Genomic DNA, 22451 nt, shown 5'->3' with positions numbered 1-22451 from the left:
TTACATATCAGAGCGCTAGCTGTTAGATTTTGTTTAGGTCTCTCCGCTGAAAATAGCCAGAGTTGCAACATGTAGATGGTGTGGGGGAAAAAGTGTACTTTTGGTGGTGCCCTATTTAATAGTCCACTGAGTGAGTTTGTTCTTTTGCTGCATTGAATTCCTGGAAGAAAAAAACTCACTGGGTTAGGAAATCTCTTGCAATGATGGTTTTTAAATAGAGAACAATGTATTTTCAGAACAGATTATTTTCATACTGGTAAAGTTGGACAAAAGTGCTGAAATATCCAAAACTGTTGGAGCAGCTTGTATCTTGGGACCAGAAAAAGAAACTGGATGAAAGTTTCACTTTGCAAGCTCTGTAGTTCAGGACTGTAGCAATTCAGGACAGAATTACGAGGTCTTAATTCTTTCAGGTTCAGTTATCCGCAGGTAGCTTTTGGGGGGAGTGTAGCTACAGTTGTCTTGGCTTTCTATTATTTAGTTTGTCACTAAACCCCTAATAATCAAGGTGCAAAAAACATTGTATCCCTCAAACCACATTGGGACTGTAATGAGCTGCTTGATTTTCTTGCCATGAGATAATAAATGATGTTGTTTGTATCTAAGGGAGAATGAATGTAAGAAATGTCATCAGCAAGTTTGGAAATGTAAGAATCTGTGCCGTAGCTCTGTTTCTATGTTGGCATGCAGTAACCAAGCACTGATACAATAAACTTTATTGCGTTATCTTTCAGGTTATTACACCTGAAGAAATTATCCACCCTGACGTGGATGAACACTCTGTAATGACTTACCTGTCTCAGTTTCCCAAAGCCAAGCTCAAACCAGGAGCTCCTTTAAAACCCAAACTGAATCCAAAGAAAGCAAGAGCTTATGGCAGAGGTAAGGACTCAGTAAGCTTAAGCTGCACAGAGTATTTGACTCTTCAGAAAACTGGGTGGGGTTTTCTGCTTATGTTGAACTCCAGACCTACAGTAACAGACTTCAAAGTTTCACTTGTATACTCTTGGTGTGGTGCCTGATTTCAGAAATACGTGGATATAGTCCAAAAGACACTCCTAGTTCTAACATGTAAATTCCCCAAACTCTCTGAACCTGTTTTGCAAGCTGCCAGCCTTGCAGTCCATAGCTGGAAGAAGTAGCATGAGATGGGGCTAAAATGACCTTGGTTTGAAATCTAAGTAGCAGTATTGCTGCTGACAGTCATTGATACAGGAGTGAATGCTTCTGATGATAAAGCCCTCCTTTAAAGAAGAAAACCCCCTTTTCATCTGCGTATACCTCTGAGCAGGCACTCTGTAGAGGCAGTGAGCCCAGTTCCCCAGGCAGCGGTGACAGACGTATCGGGGTACGCTGATTCTAAATCAGTTATTTAAATTGATTGGCAGATGTGAATACTTTGATTGCACATGCACCAAGACGGGTTGGTAATCCTTCAAACATTAAATAATGCTGTGTTTGCTAATTGGGCGGATGTGTCCATAAATATTTATGCAGTTGTAGATCTATGTAGGTATTCATATTTTTTGCTTGCATTTTAAATGGATAATTCCTGTAACTTCAGTTGTGATTCTGCTCTAGATTGGAATACAAGTACAACTGAATGAGTAACAGATTTTTACCCTTAATGCATTTGGTATTTAGCAAGACATCTCTTCTGTACTACATTTAAGTTTGTTCTCCCTTCCATCTTGTTTTAGATTTGGGGCTTGCTGTGTGGTCCTTCAAGATTTTTTAGAATTAGTGGATTTCAGAGTTGGGTGTGTGAGAGTGTAATGGAAGGGAAGGAGACCTTCCTGAACTTTTTAGATACCGTAGTTGTTTTTTCAACTTGGTTCTCAATTGAAACTCAAGTAGTTGAATGCATGGGCGTGGGAAATGCGCTTTCTCTGCACTAAAGAGCAGTTACTGTAGTCAGAAGCAGGTTTAGCACTACTTGGGGTTTACGTCCTTTCGTTGGTGGCTTCTACAGCAGAGCAAAAATACGAAGACATATTTGTCAAATCTCAAATATACAAGCTGTCTATACTTAAGTTTCTTTATAAATGACTTTGATCAACCTGCATCAATCTGCCAAGTCTGGCTTTATTCATGTTCGTATTATTTCAAGAACTTGGATCTTTTTTTTCTACTTCTGTGCATACTGTGCTGTCATGCCATTCTAATGGAGATTATAATGAGTGAGCAGCTCTTCTTGAAAGATTGTTGTTTTCCCAAACTTAATTGCCAAAATGGAGTCACTGAATATAAATGACAAGCCTGCCTGGCTAATGTATGTCTAGATGTACAGGGATGGAGCTGCAAGGTGACACCAACAGCAAGAGCTCACTAGTAAACTGGACAGGGTCTTTTGGACAAAAGAGGAACAGTTTTATGCTTCCAGAAAAGGTGATCATCAAGTGTGAAGTTTGCTACTGCTGTAGTTTATTCCTAGGTCAGCTGTCTGAGGATTTGCTGTGAAATGAGCCTACGAAGTTGTTGTAGAGAATTGTACATATTGTCAGTGATGCAATTGCTATGAATTCTCATTTAACCAGCCAAAGTAGGTCTCTGAGAAGAGGGTAACACCTAGAAGATCAGATGTAGCCTTGCTGTTCAGAAAGTGCTGTTGCTAATGCCATCCTGGCCAAAGCTGCCTTCTGAGGATAAGCGATCCATGTCTTTGAGCCTTCAGGAGAGAGACTTAAATACTGTATTCTAATGCTTGTGCAGTGGATTGAAGATATGCAGAGCAAATTTGTAGCTGTTTAAACTAGATGATAATCTAGGGGTTAGTTTGAAAGAATGAATATGTCAATTGTTAACACCTTATCAGAATGCTCAGATTTCCTAGTAAAAACATTATCTTCCTTGCATTGCTCTCAAGTTATTGTTTTCTGAAGATAAACAAGTTGAGGAATTCTGTTGTTCACAACCACTTCCCTTATAATCTATCAGACTTTGCATTTTCCACTAATTGTGCTGTGGAGAAGTAGTGCCCATGGTTTTATGAATAAGCTGATGTGTAATTCCCTTGGAAGGAAGGGTATATGTGTTTGGACTCGTCTAGAACTAGCAATTTTGGGAAGTTCTTCCACCCACTCGGTCTGACACCACCATGACAGGTGTAATGACCTAGGGCTAAATATAAAGAGATGATGAAACACTGCTGGTAAGTGCATGCTGTAGCAGGCCTTATGCTAAGGAATAAGGAAACAGTCTGATTAAAAGTTAAACCAAAGTGGCAGTGAGTTGCAGGGTTTCCATGGCTTAAGATGGTTCTGTGTGCCATTTGTATGGTGTTCAGTCTGGCAAAATAGTTTGAGTAGCTTTCAAATGAGAAGTCTAAACAACTGATTAAGTTCTGAAAATGGAGTAAAATAGGACAGTATAGCTGAGAACAGTCTTGCTTAAAAACAAGTCTTTCACCCTTGGCTCTAGGGTAACGCCTTTACCAAAAGGCTTCCCAGAATTTCTCCCCTGCTTCCCCAGTTCCCCGGCCTGTGGTGCGGCAGCGTTACAGCCGCTTTAGCTGCGTGAAACAAACTGTGCTGACCGAACAGTTCTTGAAGAGTAATTACTGCACATACCCCCCTCGCTGTGAGCGAACCTGAACTGCAAGGCCGTTAGCCAGCTATAGGAGCGACACTCAACACATTGCTCCAGCAAGCAGGGCAACTTGCTTTCACTCAAAGGCAGACACAGGCTGGATGCCTGACTCTGCCAGAGGTCCTGCTATGAGTTGATTCAACCAACTTTTAAAGCTGCTTATATTATAAAAGTGGGGGTTATGATGAGCCTGATGTTCTGGGTAGATGGTGAACAGGTATAACCCAGTGGCCCTGGGAAGCTGGTGGCTGCCAGATGCTGGTGTGGGAGGATGGGTTGGACAGCTTGGGTATAGTCTCCAAGCTACCTTTTGGGTTTTGTAGCAACAGCTAATTTTGCTGCTCTGCATCTGCCTCACAGGAATTGAGCCTCATGGAAATATGGTGAAGCAGCCTGCTAACTTCACAGTAGACACCATCAGTGCTGGGCAGGGAGACCTAATGGTCTTTATAGAGGATCCGGAAGGAAACAGAGAAGAGGTGTGTATGTTAAATATTTCTTGGGGAAAACTTAAAGCTAGTCTGAACATTGAAATTTTTACAGTAACCTCTTTCATTAACAAGTGAGGTCTTAGCAGATAAGTAATGTCAAAAGAAGTTGCAAAATACCATCTACCAAAAGTGCAAGCGTTAAGCTTTTTCTCATAATTGCCTTCCTGGAAAAGCTGGAATTAAAAAAATCTTCACTCTGCAACTGAAAAACACAACTCAAACGTCCAGTGGTTGTAGTGCTTTGGCTTGACTGGCCAAGTACATGCTGGAGTGCATTTTTAGATAACACACATCACTAAATCATTGTCTACCCTTACTCATTCTGCAAGAATGGCTAAACCAGCTATTTAGATGCCATGAATCATTTTGAGTCAAAATGCTGGTTCTAATGTTTATAGAAACTTTTTATCCAAGTGCTCCACTTGATCATGTTACGACATTCCAGAAAAATACAGCTGTACATTGGACTTAACATTGCCTCAACTTTGGCCTTAGTATAGCAGTTAATAGCAAAGAAGAATAGGCTGGGTGAATGGTGGCTTGATTCATCTCATCTAAATACAAAACCAATGGTTCTTTTTTTCTGTACGAGATGGAGAGTTAGCAAGTATACTTGCTCCCACAGAAACATGTATGATTATGGAAATAGTTCTCAGGATCAAGTGCTACCCAGAAAAGTCTTAGACTGTAGTGCATAGGCACAACTCTAACATGAATTTTTCTTTCCTAGGCAAAGGTGGTGCCAGCCAGTGACAAAAACAAAACCTATTCTGTTCAGTATGTGCCAAAGGTCACTGGACCTCACAAGGTAAGTTCTGTGTTGAATGAACAGAATTCTCTTGCTGAGTGAGCTGCTTTGCTAGGTGTTAAAATGGGCCCCTTCAGGTTGCACGTTTACTAATGACCTAATAGCCACGTGGGGGTCATCCTGAAGAAAAAGTAACCTGATGTGGTGTTAGTTCTCAGTCTGGACTAATGAGCTGTTCCCTTTCCGAGGGGGAGAGAGGTACGTGGTCTGGGAGAAACAGTGTGGGTGTTTGGGTGAGATGGGGTCTTGCAGGCATTGCTATGGCTTGCTCTTCTCTCGCATGAAGCCACTTGCTGCAACTCCTGAAACCAGTTCTGTGGGTTGTTGCGTTTCCTTGCTGATGATATGGTCCGCTTGAGGGGTTTTGCAGAGCAGGTTCCCCACCCAGCTCTGTCCCCAGGGTCCTGTAGAACCAGGTTTATGATGGATGATCCCATTATTCGGCACTTGCCTAAATGGCAGAGCCTGTCCTCACAGCTAGCCCGCCAAGATACATGCAACCTTTGGTGCCGCTTCATTGCTGGATAATGATTTGCCTTTTACTGGCACATCTAGATTTAACTGTCTTAGCTGGTGTGGCTGACCTTGTGATGAGGAGTACAGTGGCAAGCAGTTACGTTGTGTGGACAGGTTATCTGATGCATGGACTGTCTTGCCTGTGAGGCATAAAGCCTCCACCCTAACCATTCAGGTGCTTTACCTTGTGCTTCATTACATGGCAGTGAAATCTGCCAGGCAACTAGTGGTGACTGAGCACTGCCTCTGCTCCAGTGATTTGGAGTTGATGCTGTCTTTATGCGGCTCTAGGTCTCAGTCCTGTTTGCTGGACAGCACATTTCGAAGAGTCCATTCGAAGTGAATGTTGACAAAGCCCAGGGAGATGCAAGCAAAGTAACAGCAAAGGGACCAGGATTGGAGGCAACAGGAAATATTGCTAACAAACCTACCTACTTTGACCTCTACACAGCAGGTAAGCAGAACAAATGAGTGCTGAAGTCCTACAGCTTCCTCAAACTTGAGGAGAACCCTGGAGGAATAGACAAATACCGTTTGCAGCTGAAAAGTGGAAGAGGGCTTACATCTCCATCAAGTTGAGAGGTGAAGGAATAGTCAGGCTGCTCTGCAGACTTCAGCTGTGTGTGAAGTATCTGAAGTATTGAGCTGAATTCAGATGGGAGGATGCTAAACGTTACCCAGGACTTTGCCATGAACTTGCTGGATGGCACCAGGCAGGTTCCCAGCTAGTTTCCTCCCCCTACTCATTTTAAACGGGGATGTGAAATGCCTACCTCTGAAGGATGAACTCTAAATAAACTGTGAATGCTTAATGTGTTCTATATTTAACTTTACCGAAAGGATCTGCTGCAGTAGTACTTTGAGTTCATGCTTCAATGACAAACCAGTTTCAACTTCTCTTGTAATTATTAGAGGGCTACTATCTTTATTAGACCATCTCCATCATGTGGCTTGTTGTCTGCTATTAAGCCAATGCTGTAGCCTAGAGGAATGAGTCGATAAGATGCTACAAATGCTCATCCATTTAGAACAATGTGAAAGTACTTAGGGCAGTTACCTGAAGTATTTAAATACTGAAATATGCTGAACAGCATATTTTAAATTGCCTTCTGCCTGAGGGTGCTTAGAAATAAAATTAAATGTGGTTGCAGTGAGGGGAAATGTTACATTCAGCCTCTGATTGGGAGAGGGAGTAGTCTGAATCATGTAAAGACACGTCTGGCCTCTGAAAACTGTTTTTGTTGCATGATAAGTTAAACAAGGTGTGTGAGGAGCAGGTGTCTGAACAAAAGTGTATATGTATTGTCTGGTAGAGAAGGATCCTTGTCCAGACCAGCATGTTTGTCTTCTGAGCGCCTAATCTAACTCCTGTGAATGAGACATAAGCTGCATGAGACTAGAATAACGTCAAGAAGAAAAAGTGGGGCATGGCTTGGTGTGGAACAGTACGCTGTGAAGAATTTCTGACTTGGAACTGTTTTCTTGTTTGGGTTTTTTTTTTTTTTTTTTTTTCTAAATCACTTTAAAACTTGAGAGAATTGAATAGCCTGGTAAAACTGTGGAATAGGGTGTGGTAGGGCTACAGGGTGGTAGCGATAGGGTAACTGTACCATATGTGTATCTAGTAATGTCATACTGTTTGTGAAACCCTCTGGATGGGATGGCAGAGTCCTGTCAGCGTGATGGCTTCATGGAGATGCCACAACGCGCTGTCGTCCCTACCCTGCTTGAATGTCTGGTTGCTGTCAGTAGAGGCTGAAACTTTAGGCAGTGTCTAGCAATGACAGCAGAGCATTACTGGCTTAACGCAGACAGCTGGCTATGATCCTAAATGTAGTGTATGTCGCTCTGAGGAGTCCCAAGGCTCAGCGAGGCTTCTTCTTGTTTCCTTTTCAGGAGCTGGCGTGGGTGATGTGGTCGTGGAAGTGGAGGATCCTCAAGGAAAAAACCTTGCTGAAGTTACAATAGAAGACAAAGGGAACCAAGTCTACCGTTGTATCTACAAACCTGTTCAAGCTGGTCCTCACATTGTCAGAGTGACTTTTGCTGGGGAGGCAATTCCCAAAACTCCTTGCAATGTTCTTGTTGGAGAGGGTATGCTTTTTAAAAATCCATCTAAATGTAGACAGCTGCTCTTCACCGTGGTTGTGATTACAGAATATACTTGAATCTTGCCATGGACATTTTCTGTACCTTTTAGCATCTTAGACCTGATTCATTGGGTCACCTGAATATTCACCTAGTTTAAACAGTGCTCTCTAACAGTAATACAGCTTTTGTTGCTAGTGTTTCCTTTCTTGCCAGAACTCTGAATGTTAAGCTGCCCTTTGTATTTTTTTTTAAAGTGTTTTATGCAGCTATGCAATGTCTTGCTGTTTTCCACCTTTGTCCCTCAAATGGCTATATTTACTGTTTTCCTCCTTAACTGACACCTAACTTGCTTTCTATTCTGTCCTTACGTGCTCCTACGCTTTTAGATCTCTGCTCATCTCTCCTGAGCTACCCTCCATTTGTGGAATTTTGGACTTCACTGCTAATGGCTTCATAGTTGGTAAGAGGTGTGCAGGATGCTGTGTCGTGTTTGCTCTTTGTAAGCTTCTAGCCTGCAGCTTGTCTGAGCCAAAAGGGTTTTGTTTTTGTTGGGGCTGGGGAAGAAAGTTGCAAGCAAACTGAAACAGCGAGCGACCCAGTCAGTGAAACTGCTTAACCACAAACTGCCTGACTCAGTTGTGTAAGGTCGCTTTGGACCTTTCCCACTCAGAGTTAGGCTTGCTGCTGTATGCTCCCGTCAGGTTTTCAGAGCCGGCAGATGGTATGCGATCTTTGCTTATACTGTCCAGCGTAGGACATTTAGTGATATGGCTGCCACAGGGATGAGGGTAAAACTTAGGCTATTGAAAGAAATAAAAAGCTGATGAGCCGCTTGGCAGACTCTTGTGATCCTGCTGTAAGCACGGCATATGTTTTGGGAAATGCATGTTGGGATTTAAATGACTGGGAAACATGATGGTCCGTGGAAGTGAAGACCACCTGATAGCTGGGACCGTGTAACAAAAATTGCTCATAAGAGTGCATTAGCTTATTTATGTAGAAACTCTGCAGGCCTGGAGAGAAGCACTTGAAGAATAAAAGTGGCAAGCGTAAGCTTAAGCTCAGCAATATGTAACTTACTGCCCCTAGCCCGACTGTCTGCTCCTGCCCAAAGTATGTGGTGTTGCCACGCTGCCTCGGTGTGTTGAGGACTTTGTGGCTTTGCTTCTGTAGGTGTGGACTGCAACAAACAGAGGGTCCAGACTTTACATCTCTTAAAGAAATGCATTCGCAACTTGGCTTGGCTAACAGCTGTTATTCATGTCTCATGCTTCTGAAGGGACAGCACAATAATATTGTTTGCTAGGGCTTACTTGCAAAGGAAAACTTCACCCCATGCTGCAGCCTGCTGCTAAAAGTGAAAGGCATCGAGAAGATTGTGGCTAGTACGGTTAATGTCTGTAATGGGATAGCCACGGAAAAGTTTCATGCTGATAGCTGGCATCAAATACGAAGGTGACATGGCTACAGAGTTTGCTTTAAATCTAAAAATCGCTCTTATGGGATTTCAGTGTTGCCTGGCTGTACTGAATGCTACTGTCCAAAAGCTGTGGGATATACACTGTGGCTAGACAGACTCTGTATCTGTTTTCCTTACTACTATAACATAAAGGCTTGTGCTGAAAGCTAAGCTGTAGTTGCTCTGAGTCAACATTTAACTGAAGGTTGTTCCAAGCTGGCTAGGCTACACGTATTTTGAGAATCAAAGACTGTATTGATGTCTGAAATTCACTTGCAGCCTGCAATCCAAATGCTTGTCGTGCCACCGGCAGAGGCCTGCAACCCAAAGGTGTCCGGATTAGGGAAACAGCAGACTTCAAGGTTGACACGAGAACAGCGGGGAGCGGAGATCTCGGTGTGACTATAAAAGGGCCAAGTAAGTGTGTCTGGCTGAATTTGTCCTGTGGATGTGTTCTGGAGAAGGGGGGAAAAAGAACCTAGATTGCAAGAAGGAAGAGCAGTAAAAAGATAGTGGCCTGATGGGATTGATGAAATTTGTATCATCATAAAAAGTGAAATTTCAGAAGAGGTTTCTGGTACTTTGTGCTGAATTTGTAGATCTTAATCAGCCAGATTGGGTAAGATTATACCTTGTTTAAGTTGTCTATGATATAAAACTTAGTTGGATGCTTAATGGTAAATCTTAGGCCTCTCCGTTTTAAAGCACAGCGATTACCAAAACTGAGAAAATCCACGTGGCTGCCTGCCATGATCGGGTCACATTCCATGTTCATCTGATCTGGTGGAGCAAGTCGCACTGCAGGGTCTCTGGCAGGACAGAAATCCTGCTCCCATAACATAAAACTAGAAGCGCCACCGCCGTAGAGTGACGCTGCTGGCTGTGCTAGTAGGCGCTCAGATACGTGAGCGAGGAAGGAGAGGATCTGGCCGCAGGCGCCTCGCTCCGCCGCGGGCTCCGGACGTGCCCCTCCAGCGGGGCCACCGCGCGCCAAGGCGACGTGAGCGCCGGAGGCCGTCGGTGCGAGCCGTAAGCTCCTGGGGCTGGCAGCAGCGTTAGCTGCGCTGTCCCGTGAGCCTTTCTCGGGGAATTGCTGTGTGTGTGTGTGTGTGTGTGTATCGTGCTTCTGAGTCAGCCGCTACCCCCGGCCGGCCGGGGTTGTATTGAAAGGTGCATTGTGCTGCCCTCACCTCCTCCACAGGCACGTGTTCTGTGTGGCTTACTGTGGTTAGCGGGGGGGGGGGAAAGCCACATACCTATCGGTGTAAATTTTAGTGTATTAGGCTTTTCTCCCCAAAATTCTTCATCTTGAAGAAAACGAAAAGTAGGCATTCCCTACATACTTGTGGTTGCAAAGTCTGACAAATGTTAAGCTTTTTTGTTTTAACATATGACATGCATCATACTGCAGACTAAGAAAATAAAACACAAGGGAACCTATTAAGTCTGGTAACTTAAAATACTTTTTCTGCTGTATTTCTTCTGGAAGTGTTTGCTGTCTTTGTCCTAGAGGGCAACTAGAACTAACATCCCTTATAACCAGACCCCTTTTTTTTTCTGGTGGGAGGAATTTATTCTTACAAGCTAAAAAAAAATACTAGAAAACATGAACTTTCCTGAGTAATTGAAGGCAGGATGGAAACTGTTAAGTTTAATGCTGACCTGATCTTTCAACAGAGGGCTTGGAGGAGCTTGTGAAACAAAAGGGCTTTATGGATGGTGTATATGCATTTGAATATTATCCATCTACCCCAGGGAAGTATGTGGTCACGATTACATGGGGTGGACACAACATCCCCAAAAGGTGAGTTAGAAGTAGTTTTGTTTGAGGGTGTTTGTGTCCTTCAATAGGTTGTGTAGTTGGCAGGCTGTTAAAGCAAAGCTGACTCTCGGAGAACCTCTGTGGAGACCAAGTCTGCTGCAAATGGTTGCTGTGACAGTTCATCTACAGCCTGTTTTGGGGCCACAGTGGTTTGTATTTGGAGGGCTTTGAAGGGTGATTTGCATTGGTCTTTCTAAAACCAAAATGGCCAATAGAAAAAATAATAACACTTGGTGGCTCATGCAGCTTAGACTTTGCTGTGAGATTTTGGAGGGATCTATTCTGTTAATGTAGAGGGCTACAGCAGGCAGTGCAAACCAAATGTCTGACGCTCAGGATCTGTGCTGCAAAATATGTAAGCATGTGACAGTTTAGATGACCTCCCAGCTAGAAACAGGGCAGTCTGCTGGGTGTTGTGCCATCAGAAAATGGCATCTATTAATTTGTTGTTATTAAGCCTCATTAAAATGTCTGGGATAAAATATGGATGTGATATTTGTCCTCATTTCTAATCCTGAGCCTTGTTTTTCTCTTGTAGCCCCTTTGAGGTTCAAGTGGGTCATGAAGCAGGTCCTCAGAAAGTACGAGCCTGGGGGCCTGGGCTTCATGAAGGGATTGTGGGTAAATCGGCTGACTTCGTGGTAGAGTCCATTGGCACAGAGGTTGGCTCTCTTGGTATGTTATTTACTCAAGTTGCATGAAATGTCTTAAGTATTGCAGTGCTAACAACAAACTTGAGAGAAACAATAGCTTTCCCAGAGTAAAAAACATGTCTGTACCTCATTCTGATTTAAATACAAATTTATATGACAGTGTGCAGAGCAGAAGTCTGTATCAAAGGCAAGTTCTGGAGACAGGAGCGTGCTTTTTGCAGGGTGGGATCCAGAAGGGAATGATTTGATTATTCCCTGTATTGCTGAAGAAGAGGTATAGAGAGCATTGGGTGTGGTTATGTGTTTTGTTTTTTTTCTTAAAAAAGAAAAAAAAAAAAAAAAAAGGGCAGTTCAGGGAAGTGGTGTTAGATTAACAGCCACCACAAACCTAATGTGGAGTTGGTAAATACCTGTTGCTTTTTCAGGCTTTGCAATAGAAGGTCCTTCTCAGGCTAAAATTGAATGTGATGACAGAAATGATGGCTCATGCGATGTGAAGTATTGGCCCAAAGAGCCTGGTGAATATGCTGTTCACATCATGTGTGATGATGAAGACATAAAAGACAGCCCTTACATGGCCTTCATCCGACCAGCTTCAGGAGACTTCAATGCAGATAAGGTGGCGTATAAGAACTCCCTTGTGGTGGAACACATCTTTGATATAACTGTGATAGAGATGTTTCTAAGGGCTACTGGTAACACACTTGACTCTTAAGCTGTCTCTACTTAAAGCTCTGAATTTGAAATGCTCCAGCCGAATATTACTGAGCTTTTTCTAGTAACATTGCTGTGGTTTCCATTAATATAGTAGAAACCTGCTGAATTAGTCACAATTCTCAACTTTCATGCTAGCCTCTATATGTATCCTGTGCTTCGTGAGTTTTGTGGGAAGGGAGGGTCTTGCTTTAGAAATAAATCACTTAGCTTTCCTTTCCATTCCAAATTGTAAGCTAAGATTCCTGGGTTTTTTTTGTTTGTTTGTTTGTTTTAGGTGAAGGCTTATGGTCCAGGTTTGGAGAGGACTGGCTGTATAGTGAACAATCCTGCTGAGTTCACGGTTGAAACCAAGGATGCTGGGAAAGCTCCTCTGAAGATGTATGCACAGGTAAAAAGCCAAAGGCAGCTATGTGAAACTCCAGCAAAAGGGTTTTAATACCATTGAGAAAAATGCCTTAAGTATTTCTACTCAATTGCACATCACTTAATTCTGGGCATGTAAAATTCTGTTGCAGTCCTATGTGTTGATCTGCGTAATGTAGTCAGATAGTGAACTTAACTCAAGGCAAGGTGACTTCTCCCTTGAGTCTGAAATACCTAGTGTTACTTCTTTACTTGGAGTCCCTTCAGTAAGGCAAGCTGTAATTTCCGGGCTTTGTCACTTGGAAACACCCGAAGTCTCTCTGAGCCTGTGAATCTCAGGCTAACCTGTCCTTAAAAGCTACCCCATCTGTGTTGTGAGATGGTGTTAGAAATGAGCACTTTAGATGGGGAAGACTTACAGGGATTTAATTTGTACGTTTCTTCAGTATTTTGGAGTTGCAGTTAAAAAAAAATTTTTTTAAAACAGTCTTGGGCTGTTCAAATTATGCAAACATTTTAAAACTACCTGTACCTTCTGCTTGTGTTTACTACTTTTTAGGATGGAGAAGGAAACCCTATTGATATCCAGATAAAGAGTAAACCCGATGGAGTGTTTGCCTGTTCCTATGTGCCAGTTAAACCAATCAAACACACCATTTCTGTTGTCTGGGGAGGAGCCAATGTACCCAATAGCCCATTTAGGGTAAGTACAGAGACAGATGATACTAGTTCTTCTATCCAAATACGATGTTTGGAACATCTAATGCTCAAACTAGTTGTCAGTAAAATCAGGATGGTTGTAAACTTCAAGGAAGCACGCCCCTTTTGTTGTCCTTTTTTAAGAATCTAACCACTTGAAGTGGCTTTCTGCTTTTACAAGCTTACCTGCCGGGGGTTTCGTGTCAGTACAGCTGAAGCCTAGGGAAGCTGTGGCAGTTCATTCTTACCTCGGTTATTTTGTTCTGTAGAAAACATAAGTGTAGCCTCTGTCCCAATAATGCTCCGACCTGACTGTGATTTATAATATGACTCAGATACATAATTCTGACTCTTATGAATCCGCGTAGGTCCTAATTGGTCAAGGTAGTCATCCTCAGAAAGTGAAAGTGGTTGGACCTGGTGTGGAGAGAACTGGCCTGAAAGCCAACGAGCCGACGCACTTCACTGTTGACTGCACAGATGCAGGAGAAGGTAAAAGCAGACTGGATTACTGCTGTAGTATCCAAACCCTAGTTCTTGCGTGGGGGGAATTATATATTATTTGCTGCTGCTGGTCTACCTTTTTTTCATAGAAAAAACTTGAATTGTGATGTGATCTGTTATACTTATTAACATGGTAACTTGAGCAACTACTGGAGATCAAAATGTGATAGCTAATTGGCTAGCAACATCTGTACCATCCAGCAGAAAAACTTCCATTTCCTTTTCCTAGGTGATGTCAGTGTTGGAATCAAGTGTGATGCTCGTGTTGTCAGTGATGAGGAAGAAGACATAGATTTCGACATCATCCACAATGCTAATGATACATTCACAGTGAAGTATGCACCACCAGCTGCTGGGCGCTACACTATTAAAGTTCTTTTTGCAGGAGAGGTGTGTAATTTTTATTTTACAGCCTGATATTTCTAGACTTAATTTATCAGTTCCTTGATCACTGAGCACCTGCCCCCAAATCACTGGCTCAAATGCACCTTGCCTAGTCACTAAGAACTCTTTTGTAGTACTTGAAAGCTCAAAAAATGAGGGAGATTGGCTGGAGACTCTGAAGTTCAAGCACTTAACATGTTGGGCTGCCATAATGAGAATGTGGTCTCAGTAATGGCATATCTGCTGGGTCTAGAGGTGAAGCAAAGTCACTTTCTAAAGTATAGAAGACCTAAGTAACTCTCCAAGGGATATGGGAATGACAACAAGATGCCTTTAAAAAAGGGAGGAGAGACCCCTGCAAAATAGTTTAGCTGTTAACTTTGTCCTAGGCTTTGGCTGTTACTATTCAGTAAGGCAGAGTGGAGTGTTTAAGCAAGGTGAAATTCCACTCAAGGTGGTGCTGCAGTTAAAAATTAAAACAGAAGAACCTTAGAGTGAATATCCGTCTAGTTTGGGCTGGTGAAGAGTGTCCTGGTCATGTTTAGAACTGTATTTCCGTTGCAGGAAATTCCTGCCAGCCCTTTCAGAGTTAAAGTGGACCCCTCGCATGATGCCAGCAAAGTGAAAGCTGAAGGACCCGGACTGAGCAAAACAGGCGAGTCGCGGGTTGTGATGACGTGCGTAGTGCTGGACCGCGAGGGGCTGTCTCGTGGTGGCTGCTGCGCTGCTGAACACTGCTGGGATTTTGCAGCACTCTGTTGGGTTCAGCTGGGTGGGATGGCAGTGGTTGAAAACGGCTCTGTTCCCTTGGCATTTAGCTTGACCAGGCTTTATAGGTACCAAATATTTCTTGGGAGGGGTTTCTGCACATGAGCTCTGCATAAATTAGAATTAACGTTTTTCCCCAGGCGTGGAAAACGGCAAGCCAACACACTTCACTGTGTTCACTAAGGGAGCTGGAAAAGCGCCCCTGGATGTACAGTTCAGCAGCCCCGTGCCAGGAGAGGCAGTGACCGATCTGGACATCATTGACAACTATGACTATTCCCATACTGTTAGATACACTCCAGTACAGCAGGTAGGTCTGATTCTCCTGGAGAAATGCAGAGGGAATGGCCCATGTTGCTGTAACTCTCACCTCCCTCCCTGCTGTCTGCGTGCAGAGGAACTGGTGTTCTGTTCCCCAGGAACACTAACACAAACCTGCAGAACAATTCGGATCGGAAACCAATCTGGTTAATTTATGGTAGTTTGTAATTTTATTTTTTTTTCTGAGAACAAGTAAGCTAGTAAAGCAGTAACGCACACCTCCTGTTGTCATTCCACACTGGTGATATCTGTTTGCTGCCTATCAGTTGAAGGGGAGAGGTGGCAAACCGTGCCAGGACCTGAAGCAGAGCCAGCTGCTGCACTGGCTACTCTGGGCTGCAGCAGCTGCCTCGCCGCCAGCAGCTGCTGTCCTGCATGGGGTGGTGGTGTGCTGCCTTTCGGCAAACTGTCGTTAGTCAAACAAGCTCCCATGAGAACTGCAGCATGGGCAAAAAGCACACTGTTCAAGTGATGGTGAAGTGACTCCGGAGTAGAAAAACTAACTAGTGCTGAGGAGGAAAGCTGGGCTGCAGATTAAATGCATCAAACTGTGTCTGTATTTGAGGTTTGCCCTTGGGTAGGAAAAAAAAAATCAGTCTTAACTCATTTTGGTTCGCAGACAGATGCTTCCTAGCAACACCAATAAAGAGCTATAAGTGGAAGCTGCTAGTAACTAGAAGTATTTTTCCGTTTGGTGTGTTTGTGTGTTTGTAAAGGGGTGTTAAACTCCAGAATGCGTGAATCCAATGTATTTCTGAAGACAAGGAGATAGAAGTGTTGAGATCAAAGTGTTTCCTTGTTCTTGTTCCGTTAAACAAATGCATGAGCTGCTCTGTCATCTGCACTGACTTCCTTGAGTACAGCTGTTTTAAAAAAAAAAAAAAGGGGGGGGGGCTGATATGGAGGACCTCAGCATTATTTATCTGATAACGCTGGAACAGCATTCTTGGATATACCATAGAGCTAGCGCTTGCTTTTGGATAAAGCCATTTCGTGATCTGAGGATGTGGCTGGTGTGCCTCTCTGGAGAAGCTTTTGTTTGTTCAGTCCGGGTTGGTGTACAAAAGCAGCTAAGTCATCTGAAGTGTGTGTGTGAGAGAGAGGGAGACAGCATCAGATTCATGCAGGCTTCATGTGAAAAGCAGTGGTGAAACCAACCGGGCCAGGGTTGTAGTCCTGTAAAAAAAAAAAAAAAAAAAAAAAAAAAACTGTCTGGCTTTTCCTTGGAGACTTTGTGTAAAGTAGCATGTGCCCATCTTTTTTTCTCACCTGGGTCATTAGGTAGTCTCTGCACAGGTTGTCCTCAGGGTTACTGCATCCCGTGCCAGAGCCAGAGACTTTCTTCTGGCTGTCATCACTCATCACCTCTGTGGGGGAAATAGTTTCATTAGTGAGTGGGTTTGGATTTTATTAAGCCATAGACAGACTTGGCTGTTTTTCAATTCTTTCCTAGGTGTATAAGAACAGAGCTTTGACTGCTAGCATGCAGAGCTAGACTGTAGCATTCAGGTGCTGTAGAAACAGATCTCGTGCCCATTCTGCAGGACCGTAGGGAGCTGCTTAGTTGATAGCTCTCAAACAATAAAATAACACAAGTTCCTGGGCTCTGGCATATGTGCGCATGGCTCTGTGTGTGGCATTATCCTGCATCTGCGAAAATACCTTGGGTCATGAAGAAGCTGTAGACTTGCAGGAGACGCTTGCAAGTAGCGGTGGTAGGAGAACAGTGTGAGAAAGGAGGAGGTAGAACTAGACTGCTTGGTTACTAGCACAGCCTTGTTTTCCCTCCAGGTTATGGAGTGTGTAGATCATTCTTGAACCGTGTTTTTCTAGGGTTCATGAGCAGTGAGTGGCTTACCTAAGTGCAGAATGGGTGAGACTCTGGACCCTTCAAAAGGGGCGGGAGGACTTAATAGGTAGTTAAATTCCTGAGGGACGGCGTCAGCAGTCGAAGAACCTTGGTTTAACACTGTTTACTCAGCCTTATCTATTTCACTGGTGGTGTTGCTACAGCTACCCGTGTGTATGTTTTCTGAAAACAACTACGAATAATCATGGAAGCTATTCACTAGCTTGCGTGAAACATTCATGATTATTTCACTTGGGAGCTGAACCAGCCAAGAAAGAAAAGTAAGCAAACAGTGAATATAGCTAAAGTATGGACTGTGGTAGCAGGGAATAAAAGGAGCACACATCTTGGGCTGGAACTTGCCATGGCTGTGCGGTATTCCAGCCAAAATACACAAGAGCATTAATCTTTCTGACTTGTACAACTTAAAGCCTTGGTGTTTCAAATGCTATAATAACGCGGCCTCTTTGCAGGCTTGGATTTGGCACGGCCTCTCCATGCGATGGAAGGGGATACCTGGTCTTTAGCACTGGGTCATTCATTCAGCTGTCAGGCCTGAGCTCTGGGAGGGTGGGAACCAACTTGAGCCTGAATTTCTGCCAGACAGTTGGAATATAGTCTAATTAAATGTTGGAAAGAACTGTCTTTTTCTCTCTTCCTGCATTAAATAAAAACCATTTAAAGCTTTGAAGGGCTGCAGTGGGATGAGAGCTCAAGAAGCCCATAGACTAGTAAGTTTGGCTGTGGTCAGTTAAAATGGATTAGGTGAAATGATTATGTGGTGCTTGAATATTAGTGCATCTGTGTGAAGTGAAGAACTAAGCTAACACATAAATTCTCTAACTAGGGTCCAATGAAGGTTTTGGTGACTTATGGTGGTGATCCTATCCCTAAAAGCCCTTTCACTGTGGGAGTTGCTGCTCCACTAGACCTAAGCAAAGTTAAAGTCAATGGACTCGAAAACAGTAAGTACATATGGTCTATAAGGCACATAGCCTATCTCTTCTAAATCTGTGCTATAGCTGACACATTCTGCTAGAATATAAATGGGTAAAAAAGCTTGGTGTGTGGGTTTTTTTTTGTTTTTGTGTTTTTTTTTTGTTTTTTTGTTTTTACTTGTGATAAACCAGCTCTGTGTGACTTTGTAACATTACTGCTCTGACTTGGTTATACCTCTTGAGGTCTGAATTTCAATTTAATTTTTTTTTTTTGAAAGAGTATATAGCAATGTGGACATACCATGTGTTGTCATTTAGTCCCTTGTGGCAAACGAAGCTGGGCTCTTCACCAGGCTGGGCACCTGTTGATAAAATTTAGTTTCCTTGGGGCTAGGTCATTACAGCATGGAATTTCACTCGTACAGTCTCTTCACTTTCGGAAAGCAGAAAAATTTGGGGCTGGAAAATCTTGCTGCATTCCTGAAACAAGCCTCTCTCTGATACCATCAGGCTATGTCTTACTGGCTTGCTTAGCACTGTAGCTTTATAGTTTCCAATTAACCAAGGCACTTGGCTTTTTTCCTTTTTCTTTTTTCTTCTTTTTTTAATGTAGAAGGATGCAGACGGAGCAGGGCTCTGCCAGTGCATCTTTCCTCAGTGGTATGTGCATGAGAGATTTCTTGGAGCATCATCAAGCATTGAGTACTTAACGTAGTAATATGGATTTCCTCTTTTTCAGGAGTGGAGGTAGGGAAGGATCAGGAGTTTGTCATTGACACCAAAGGAGCTGGTGGGCAAGGTAAACTGGATGTTAATATTTCCAGCCCTATGAGGAAAGCTGTGCCATGTTTGGTGGAACCAGTCCTAGGTAAGGAGTGCAGTACTGCAAAATACATCCCGAGGGAAGAAGGGCTGTACATGGTGGATGTGAGTTATGATGGCAATCCAGTCCCAGGAAGCCCGTATACTGTGGAGGCCACTCTGCCTCCAGATCCCTCCAAGGTAAGTGAATGGTTTATGGCTGTAACAGCAGCTAATAACTGAAAATTAAACTGTGTGCTCTAGCATGAGACTTGGCTTGTTTTTGGCCAAGCCAGACCCAGGAACGTCCTTACTCAGAACTCTGAGTGGTTCCTTCTGCAGAATCCATGACTCATGGAAGTCATTCTTAAAGCACTATATTTGCAGAAAAACGTGAACTAATTAAGAGTACTGCAAGCAGCCTGTACAGTATGACATGTACAAGTATTGCTCCTAACTTAATAGAAGTTGGCCTCAGGAGCATCTCAACTGTATTGGTTGGGATAGTTTTTTCTAAAGGAATACATTTCAGGAAAAACTTGTGTGCAACCATCTGTCGTTCAACATTTTTGTTTCTTACATTCTGTGGCTTCATAAAAACAGTTGTGGTGAAAGTTGAATATCCTTGCCTAGAAACTTGTTTGGTGGAAAGAGATACGAATTTCACAGTAAAATTGGAGGGAGTGTGGGAAGAGATTTTGCTTTCTGTGTATTTTTAAGAGCTTGATAATTAAGTCCCATATATAAACCAATCTAACCAGAGAGACTATGCTGGCAATAGCATGAAAAAAATGAGACCTTTAAGTTTAGCTCAACTGCATGTCCTCTTCTAGGTAAAAGCTCATGGGCCAGGTCTTCGAGGGGGCCTTGTTGGAAAACCGGCAGAATTCACAATAGATACCAAAGGAGCAGGAACTGGAGGCTTGGGTTTGACAGTAGAAGGCCCATGTGAAGCTAAAATTGAATGTTCGGACAACGGCGATGGAACCTGCTCAGTCTCTTATCTGCCTACAAAGCCAGGAGAATATTTCGTAAACATTCTCTTTGAAGAGGTTCACATTCCTGGTTCGCCTTTTAAAGCAGACATTGAAATGCCATTTGATGTCTCTAAAGTAATTGCCACAGGCCCGGGTCTTGAGCGTGGTAAAGTAGGAGAGGCAGGGCTGCTGAATGTTGACTGTACGGAGGCTGGTCCTGGGGACCTGCGGGTGGATATGGTGTCGGATTCTGGTTCGAAAGCTGAAGTCCAGATTGAGGATAACAAAGATGGGACCTATGCTGTTACGTACGTGCCGCTCTCGGCTGGAATGTACACAATCAAGATGAGATATGGAGGAGAGCAAGTACCTAAATTCCCTGCCCGGGTCAAAGTGGAGCCAGCTGTGGATACAAGTAGAATTAAAGTGTTTGGGCCAGGAGTAGAAGGGAAAGGTGAGAACAACTCAGGTCTGGTTATCTAAACTTGTAGAACTTAAGGCTCTTTATTCTGTAGAATATTCTGAGCAATAAAATTGTAACAGCTTTGCGTGTTACCATGGTGACCGTCTGAGATGTTTTTCATGTTTTTAAATGAGTTGTTTGTCAAACTGGTTTACAGAATGTTTTGTTGTCTGAAATACATGTGGTTCTTGAAGTGACTCTTCAAAATGCATCCTGCAGATGTTTTCCGAGAAGCTACAACTGACTTCACTGTAGATGCTCGACCCCTGACGAAGGCTGGAGGCGACCACATCAGAACGCAGATCACAAGCCCGTCTGGCTCTCCGGCAGACTGTCTCATCAGAGACAACGCCGATGGAACGTATGCGGTGGAGTACACGCCATTTGAAAAGGGTAACCTCTGGGTTTTTTTCTTGAGAGGGGAAAACCAAGAACAAGTAATTCTTCTGATGCCTTTGTCTGGTGAACCGCTCAGGTCTGCCAGTAACTTGTTGGCATCTCAACAAGATTTGTGCCAGCAGAGGAGCTAGTTTTGCAAGAAGTAGCTCTAGCTTAACTTCAAGAAATGACTTTTCTGGTACCATAGCTTCAGAAGAACAGTGCATAAAGGGCATCTCAGTTAGGGGACTGTGGTAAAGCCTTGCAAAAGGCAGGAGGGAGGTCTCACCCATCTACTGGCATCTAAGTCTGTAGGGTCTTGCAGAAGTGATGTGATTGGAATATTCAGGAAATTAAATACATTTTTTCTTCCTGCTCTAACAGGCCCCCACACAGTCAGTGTAACATATGATGATGTACCTGTGCCAAACAGTCCTTTTAGAGTGAATGTGACTGAGGGCTGCCATCCGTCACGTGTAAGGGCACAAGGACCCGGACTCAAAGAAGCTTTCACCAATCAGCCAAATGCATTTTCAGTCGTCACCAGGTAACTAGGCCTACTTGAGCTTTGAGGAATATCTGAGGAGGTAGTAGTGTAGCAGGCTGTGCAACACAGGCCACTAAATCCAGTACAAATATTTATAAAAAGGCCAAGCTGTGTGCTTTTGGTTACAGTGTATGCTACTTTATTGGGTACTGAGCACTCCTTGCTCTTCAGAGATTACAAGCTGATTATGGTTGAGGATAAAATTCCAGGAAAATAAGATTGAGGTTATACTAAACTGCTTTGCGTCCCAGAGCACACCAAAGGCTAAACATCAGAAGTCAGGTTACTGCATTTCCATTGAGGGTTAAAATGTAACCAGACTGTGAGCACTTTAAAGCGACTGTTACAAACCCATAATTCTAACGATGTGCATTTCTCTTTTGCAGAGGGGCAGGAATTGGTGGACTTGGAATAACTGTTGAGGGACCTTCAGAGTCTAAAATTAGCTGTAAAGATAACAAAGATGGCAGCTGCAGTGCCGAATATGTTCCTTACGTTCCAGGAGACTACGATGTCAATATCACATATGGGGGGGAGCATATACCTGGTAAGAGCTCTTGCTTGGTGGCTTTTGAAAAGGAGGAGGCTGCTGAGCTAAGGGCTTGGTGCCTCCTGGAAGTTGGCAGATAGTAGGCAAGCAGCAGATCTTCAGAATAAGCCTGGCAGATGTATACTGGTGTAACTTCTTCAAGCCTTTAAACAAGATAGCTACATTTTCTTTGGCTGTTCTTCCTGAAAGCCTGCAGGGGCTCTTGCAGGTTTCTTGCTGAGATGCCAGCTCCGTTGCATCTCACTCCTGCTGGGGGAATACTGAGATTCTGAAATTCTACTTTTATGGGGATTCAGGCTGAAACACTGATAACATTTGTTACTCATACCTGCCACTGAGAGCCAGCAGGGAAGTATAAAGCACTCTGTTCTGTGGTGTGCAGTAGTTTTAAGGAAGGGCTGAAGTCTACTCTCATTTTTGAAACAGCCTCTGTGGGGACCTGGAGCCTAGTCTAGACTGTTACAGCTGGTTGAATGCAACAAAAGAGCGTGTACCGACAAGTGGGATAGGGGAAAGGGAAGCTAGCCTCTACAAAAAACTGATATAGAGCATATGTGTTTGTGTTGGGGTGGGAGGGAGATGAACTAAGTGATGCATCATATGTTAGGTTAAGAAAATAACCCTTTGGTATGTGGATGCCTTCAAGATCCTGCAGTAAAGTGATCTAACAGGTGAGCTTGTCATAGGATTATATTAAACACTGAAAATTTTGGTCACTGCAGAAAGAGTAGTGACTGTTTCCAAAAACAAACGTTTATCTGTGT

General features: G+C 43.4%; 1 protein-coding gene across 4 annotated transcripts in view; it reads left to right on the top strand.

Annotated features, from left to right (window-relative positions):
* Positions 1-22451, top strand: part of FLNB (filamin B) — an 82598-nt gene that overhangs the window by 30436 nt on the left and 29711 nt on the right. For 3 of the 4 annotated variants that reach the window (XM_067303727.1, XM_067303726.1, XM_067303728.1), the window contains exons 4-24: positions 735-882; positions 3949-4067; positions 4810-4887; positions 5695-5857; positions 7300-7497; positions 9233-9370; positions 10631-10757; positions 11314-11450; positions 11854-12047; positions 12420-12533; positions 13068-13211; positions 13576-13699; positions 13941-14101; positions 14660-14750; positions 15004-15173; positions 17881-17998; positions 18711-18973; positions 19606-20203; positions 20432-20605; positions 20975-21137; positions 21524-21684. In XM_067303727.1, coding sequence (XP_067159828.1) covers positions 735-882; positions 3949-4067; positions 4810-4887; positions 5695-5857; positions 7300-7497; positions 9233-9370; positions 10631-10757; positions 11314-11450; positions 11854-12047; positions 12420-12533; positions 13068-13211; positions 13576-13699; positions 13941-14101; positions 14660-14750; positions 15004-15173; positions 17881-17998; positions 18711-18973; positions 19606-20203; positions 20432-20605; positions 20975-21137; positions 21524-21684 — 3583 coding nt within the window. Of the gene's footprint in view, positions 1-734; positions 883-3948; positions 4068-4809; positions 4888-5694; positions 5858-7299; positions 7498-8917; positions 8950-9232; positions 9371-10630; positions 10758-11313; positions 11451-11853; positions 12048-12419; positions 12534-13067; positions 13212-13575; positions 13700-13940; positions 14102-14659; positions 14751-15003; positions 15174-17880; positions 17999-18710; positions 18974-19605; positions 20204-20431; positions 20606-20974; positions 21138-21523; positions 21685-22451 lie in introns of those variants that run through there. The other variant, XM_067303729.1, reaches the window with a different exon arrangement.

This window comes from Apteryx mantelli, chromosome 12 (genome assembly GCF_036417845.1).
Source record: "Apteryx mantelli isolate bAptMan1 chromosome 12, bAptMan1.hap1, whole genome shotgun sequence".
Lineage (NCBI taxonomy): Eukaryota > Metazoa > Chordata > Aves > Apterygiformes > Apterygidae > Apteryx > Apteryx mantelli.
The sequence above is the reverse complement of the archived record's forward strand: the minus strand, read 5'-3'. Positions and strand labels throughout refer to the sequence as shown.